We start from the raw sequence: 6039 nt of genomic DNA, 5'->3' as shown, positions 1-6039 counted from the left end.
TGCTCCTGCTGCCAGATGCCCACCCCCACAGGCGCCCCCCACTTCCTCGAGGCACCTGACAGGCTCCAGGCCACCCGGCCTCGACGGCTTGTGCAGGGCTAAGCCAGCTGTGCTCCTCAAGGAGGAAAGCAGGCCAAGCCACCCAGCCTGCTTGCAGCAGGAGCAGAGGAAAGGCCAGTCCAAGAGGAACTTTCATTCCTAGCTGACCAAGACCTCGAGCGCGTCTGGGGAAGGGGTCCTCACATAAACTAAGCTTCGACAGCTGAGCCCAAAAGGAGGTGTGTCCTGAAGAGCAGAAAGAAACAACAGCAATGACAAAGGGGAACCCACAGGGAAAGGAGAGAGAAGGGGATTTCAGAACTTGTGGAAAGCTTAAACGCTGCTGTGTAGTGATTCTTGTTTTTCAAAGCTATCCTCCAATAGATAATTCTGCTCATTTCTCTCAGATTTGCCCTACCTGAGAGAAGCCTGATTCTTCATGCCATATGAGCAACCTTCACCTAATGGCCCCAGGAAGAGGCCTACCTGGTTTCCTGAGGCTGAACTTTTGGCTCCAAGGCGATCAGGGCAGAGGATTGCCGAGGCATCAGGACCGGACGGATGGACAGGAGTGACATCCAAGACTGGTGAGAGGCGGACTTGGGTGGCTGTCACTTAGGACAGGAAGAGAATCGGTCAGCACTGGTCTGAGTCACCCAGGTAGGATATGGGCAGTGATCAGACACGAAGAGGAAGACAGAGTGGGCATGGACATTTACTAAGCACTTACTGTATGCCCGACCCCGTGCTTCATGCATTGTGCTCATTAACTCACTGAATCCTTGTGGCAACTCCTCTGCTGGTGAGGAAACTGAGGCGCGGGGAGGGGTTGGGACTTGCCTGAGATTAGCCACAAATGAGTACAGAACCGGAATTCAAATCCAGGCTTGTCTGACTTCAGTCGTCACTTTGGAGGAAAGAAAGTGAAGCTTCCGGAGTCTCTCCGATGTCTCAGGCCTGCGGGAAGGAGTTTTGCTGCCGGGGGTGAGAGGCCATGGTGTCAGGAAAAGTGGGGTGGGGTCAGCAGACAATGGGAGCCTTCTGCCCACCACCCCCCATCCTGTGGAAGGGGTGTCTGGAGGAACCGTGTTCCTTTCTGAAATCTTGCATACAATCAGAACTTCCCAGGAGAGTCCCTTGTGAGTTCACCCATCTAAGAACAGAAGCTATTAGCGCGGTCATCTACCATTACCCCTTGGAAATGCCCTTGTAGGATCAATTACCCTCCCTTCCACACAACTGGACACCGGGTGTCAGGTGGTATGCGACAAGATCACCCATCTTTGAGCCATAACTTGGTGTGTAATCCCAGTTCTACTGTGTGACCTTGGATATGCCACTTCACTTTCTGAGCGTCGACTGTCCTCATCTATAAAATGGGGATAACAGTAGTCACTCATACAGTTGCCAGAGGGATAAAGTCAGAAGAGATGGCACAGGCAAAAAAAAAGCCACTAGTACACTGTCTAGCACAGAGCAGATACTTTGTTTGAGTCCATATCTGGGGGAAATGGAGTTTTGTAGCAGGAGCATCCTGATCTGAGATGTGGGTTTGTAGGCTTTGCTCAACTCACCTGAAGATAGGCCAGTACCCAGGGGCCAAGTATATGAGTCAGCCTACATAATTCTCCCTAACGCCTGTAAGCTGTCCAACATGTATTTAACAGGGGCCCTGCAATTGATCGAGGCCTCCCCATCAATCATGCCCTGGGGCCAGGGGAGACCAGCAGGGCAGCCCCAGTGAGCCAAGCAAGGCCCGAGACAGGCATTCTGCGGTCTTGTTCAGACTTAGCTTCTGACTGCTTTGAGGCCTTTGGCAGGTTACTTAACTTCTCAATGTCTCGCTCTCCTTATCTGTAAAATGGGGATAATAATACTTACCTACCTCACGGGGCTTGTTGCAAGAATTAATTAAAGTTTATGAAGTGCTTTGAGATTCCCGGATAAAAGGTTCTGTGAAAGTACAAAGTATTATTATCATAATCCAGTAGGCTATAAAAGATAATTTTGCAGGAAAAGGCAAAAACTTAATTTCCATACAAGCAGAAACAAAGGCAGATATAGTCATAGAAAGTGGGGGAAAAAGGTCTAGAAGATAATTTATATAATTTTTAAAAATTATACCGTGTTTTCTCCATACCAATAATCAATGCAGCATGATAATTACAGATTTCAGTCATAGACCAGCAAATGTTAATAATAATAAGTGTCTCTAATAAGTGTGCCAGGGCCTGGGTTGGGGACTGTGCATGAATTATGTCCTAGAATCCTTTGACCACCCCATGAGGTGAATGTCACCACCCCAGTTTAACACACGAGACAAGGACTCCAGGACTAACTCTAGAATCCCCTCCTGGCCTTAGCTTGAATTCTGAGGAGCGCTTGGTGGCACTCTAACTCCCCTTTGCAGATTTGAGAGGTAACCACAGGGGAAACTGAGGCAAGGGCTGGGATCAGGCGTCTTGCAGGAAAAATGAGCTCTTGCCACCCTGTATTCTAGTTCATGTTCAAACACCAATCCCCCAAGAAAACCACCCAGTCTGTGTCTTTAGGCTCCTTTCTTCCTAACAGAAAAGGAAAGACTGTCTCCACCTGCCTCTGAGGTCTGTTGGGAGAGTCAATTACCTTCTTTAAAAAAAAGATTAATAGATGATAAATAGATAGATAGAGCTTTCAGACGGGAGGCCCGTGTGTGGAAAATTCCATATTGCTGATCCCTTTCATGTCTGCTTGAAGCCTTTCCACAATTGTAATTAAGTCCCAGGCTGGGGAGCCTGGGCTGGGGGGAGCAGACAAACCCAGGCCTCTAAGAAGGTTCTCTACAGGGGGAAGCAGAGGCAGAGTGGGGTAACCATAGCCTTGGGGTCCAAGGAGACTGGATGGAATCCTGCACTGCCCCCCTCAATAGGTGTAAAATTTGGGGTGAATGCTCTAACCCCCAGGCCCCTTAGTCAATGCCTGGAAAGCATCTGATACTGAAAAGAGTGATTTTTGTTATTCTTTTGTATATTAGATACACAGAAAAATAGGAGGGTGCAGGGTGGGCTGAATAGTCATATAATTTCACAACTTACTTGGCAGATGAAAAAATATACATTTAGACTTGAAAATTATAACATGAAATGAATGGGGCCCCAGGAGGAAGATGCATCTGCCTTGCTCACTCCATGATTCCGTGTGTCTGAGGAGGTGTCTTTGCTCAGGGGCAGGGGCGGGACTGGTTGATGGGGAAGAAGGCAAAGCCTGGAGATGGGGTCCCGGGAGTGCGGACCACTGAAAGGAGAACCCGGGTCCAGCCTTCCCAAGACACTGCCTCTGGGCGAAAGATGATGAAAGTCCTATAATTTCTAGTCACTTTTTTTTGTTTGTTTGTTTTGTGTTTTTGGCTGCACCATGTGACTTGTGGGGTCTAGTTCCCTGGACTGCCAGGGAAGCCCCTGCAGTCACTTTTTTCAGATTTCAGCTTTGCCACCCACTATCTGTGACTTCAAGAGGGTTTGAATTAATCTAGGCGTTTCCTGATCTGAAAAACTGGGACTCCCCCCAACCGCAGAGCGTGCTCAGTATTCAGCTGGTCAGCACTGGGCTAAGTGCCCACACAGAGGCTCTTGGTCCCAAGAGGACCCGCTGTGCCCAGATCTGGGCCAGCTCCTCTGAATGTGTACTCAGTCATCCCCCACTGGGACTCTATGAGGTCAAGTACTAGTATCTTTTTTTTTTAAATGTTTAGTTATTATTTATTTTGTCTGTGTCAGGTCTTAGTTGCAGCACCGGGGGTCTTTCAGCTGTGATGTGTGAACTCAGTTGAGGCATGTGGGGTCTAATTCCCTGACCAGGGATGGAACCCAGGCCCCAGCACTAGGAGCTTGGAGTCTGAGCCACTGGACCACCAGAGAAGTCCCACGTGTTAGGATCTTTTTTTTTTTTTTTTTTGGGTAAATTGTAATTTTTTTATTGGAAAACAAATATACAACTTGGAATGGATTTGAGGCAAATTGTGCCATAAGCAGATTTTCTTTAAGTGGCTAAAACAAAGTTTAAAAAGCAAGTTAACAATAAAAGAAAGTGTTTCTGGTATAGGACCAGCAGTACAAAAAAATAGTGTACGAGTACCTGGATAAAACACCCGTTTTGCAACAGTGCAACTTTTAAGTACATATTGTTGACTGTCCGTAGTCCACGCAGAGTTACAACTCCACACTTCAACAACAACATGCTGACAATTCCTAAAGAAAACTACTCAAAAAAAAAAAAAAAAGGCATAACCCAGATGTTCCCTCATTTGACCAACTCCATCTAAGTTTAGATGTGCAGAAGGGCTTAGATATATCCAGAGTAAGCCACATGCAACATGTTACTTGATCAATTTTCTAAAATAAGGTTTCAGGACAATGACAGTAAGATAAGGGAAGAAAACATGGAGGAATGAAGTCCTAATTACTATACATGCATATTTTTTTTGACAGTAGGGGGAAACCTTTTACAGATAAGTTACAAACAAAGAAAAGGCAAATAAACAATTTTGTACAAGAAATTTAACACATTCTGTACAATGTCTTCACTTTGCTGTCATCATTTGTACAAACTCTTCATAGTTTACTTGACCATCACCATCAATATCTGCTTCCCTGATCATTTCATCAACTTCTTCATCTGTTAACTTCTCTCCAAGGTTTGTCATCACATGGCTGAGCTCTGCTGCACTAATATAGCCACTACCATCCTTATCAAACACACGGAATGCTTCTCTAATTTCTTCTTCACTGTCTGTGTCTTTCATTTTTCTTGCCATCATTGTCAGAAATTCCGGGAAGTCAATTGTGCCATTACCATCAGCATCTACTTCATTAATCATGTCCTGTAACTCTGCTTCTGTGGGATTCTGCCCAAGAGACCTCATTACAGTTCCCAATTCCTTTGTTGTTACAGTTCCATCACCATCCTTGTCAAATAGTGAAAAAGCTTCTTTGAATTCTGCAATCTGCTCTTCAGTCAGTTGGTCAGCCATGCTGCAAGCGCTACCGGTCTCCGGGACGCAAGCACACAACCACTCAGCTCGCTCGCTCCACTCGGACTCGTGTTAGGATCTTAATTTTACCTTCAGTAGATCATTTCATACAAGAACAAGTTCCTACTGTATAGCACAGGGAACTATACTCAACATCCTGGGATAAACCATCCTGGAAAAGAATATGAAAAAGAGTGTATACATATGTATAACTGAATTACCTTGCTGTAGAGTAGAAATTAACATTATACATTCACTATGTGTGCTCAGTCGCGTCTGACTCTTTGTGACCCTGTGGGCTGTAGCTTGCCAGGCTCCTCTGTCAATGGGATTCTCCCGGCAAGAATACTAGAGTGGGTTGCCATGCCCTCCTCCAGGGGATCATCCCAACCCAGGGATCAAACCCAGGTCTCCTGCATTGCAGGCAGATTCTTTACTGTCTGAGACACCAGAGAAGCCCAAGAACACTGGAGTGGGGAGCCAATATATTCTCCAGGGGAACTTCCCAACCCAGGAATCAAACCGGGGTCTCCTGCATTGCAGACAGATTCTTAACCAGCTGAGTTACCCAGGAAGCCCATACAGTCTCTATAATTCAACAAAATAATAAAAAAACTTTTCCCACGAAATTCTCTGTTCTATAAAGAAAGAGCAAAAGAGAACTTGTGACATAACAGAACACAGAGGTGAAACCCCTCACCCCACACCCAAAGGGCGTGGAGCAGCGGTCTGTGAGGGTTGAGTGGGAGGCAGGGGCTGTGGGAGCACCCAGCCATCAGGAGGGTCCGAGAGGCTCTGTCATGTCCCGCAGGCTGGCCTCCCTGGGCAGGTGACAAAGAGCCAGGGAGGGATGAACACTTGCAGACCCGGCCAAGGCAGCCACCCTTCCCACCAGGTATGGGTCCCAGAGTCGGCCCAGGTTCTCTGCAGGGAGAGACTGCCCCCTCCCCTCCAACAAAGGAGTTGACACAGATAAGGGAAAGGAGGGAAAT

The 6039-nt window shown here is 46.8% G+C and overlaps 1 protein-coding gene across 1 annotated transcript; it reads right to left on the bottom strand.

Annotated features, from left to right (window-relative positions):
• Positions 1 to 4023: 4023 nt before the first annotated feature.
• On the bottom strand, positions 4024 to 5110 carry LOC110129475 (calmodulin-1-like). Its single transcript, XM_070451715.1, has one exon. It carries the CDS (start codon positions 5045 to 5047, stop codon positions 4598 to 4600), a length of 450 nt encoding a protein of 149 aa, XP_070307816.1. The 5' UTR covers positions 5048 to 5110; the 3' UTR covers positions 4024 to 4597.
• Between the last annotated feature and the right edge of the window lie 929 nt (positions 5111 to 6039).

This window comes from Odocoileus virginianus, chromosome 2 (assembly GCF_023699985.2).
Source record: "Odocoileus virginianus isolate 20LAN1187 ecotype Illinois chromosome 2, Ovbor_1.2, whole genome shotgun sequence".
NCBI classification, from domain to species: Eukaryota; Metazoa; Chordata; class Mammalia; order Artiodactyla; family Cervidae; genus Odocoileus; species Odocoileus virginianus.
The sequence above is the reverse complement of the archived record's forward strand: the minus strand, read 5'-3'. Positions and strand labels throughout refer to the sequence as shown.

Excerpts from the sequence above, each read along its gene's own strand:
- LOC110129475 (XM_070451715.1), bottom strand. The coding sequence starts at position 5,047 with ATGGCTGACCAACTGACTGAAGAGCAGATTGCAGAATTCAAAGAAGCT.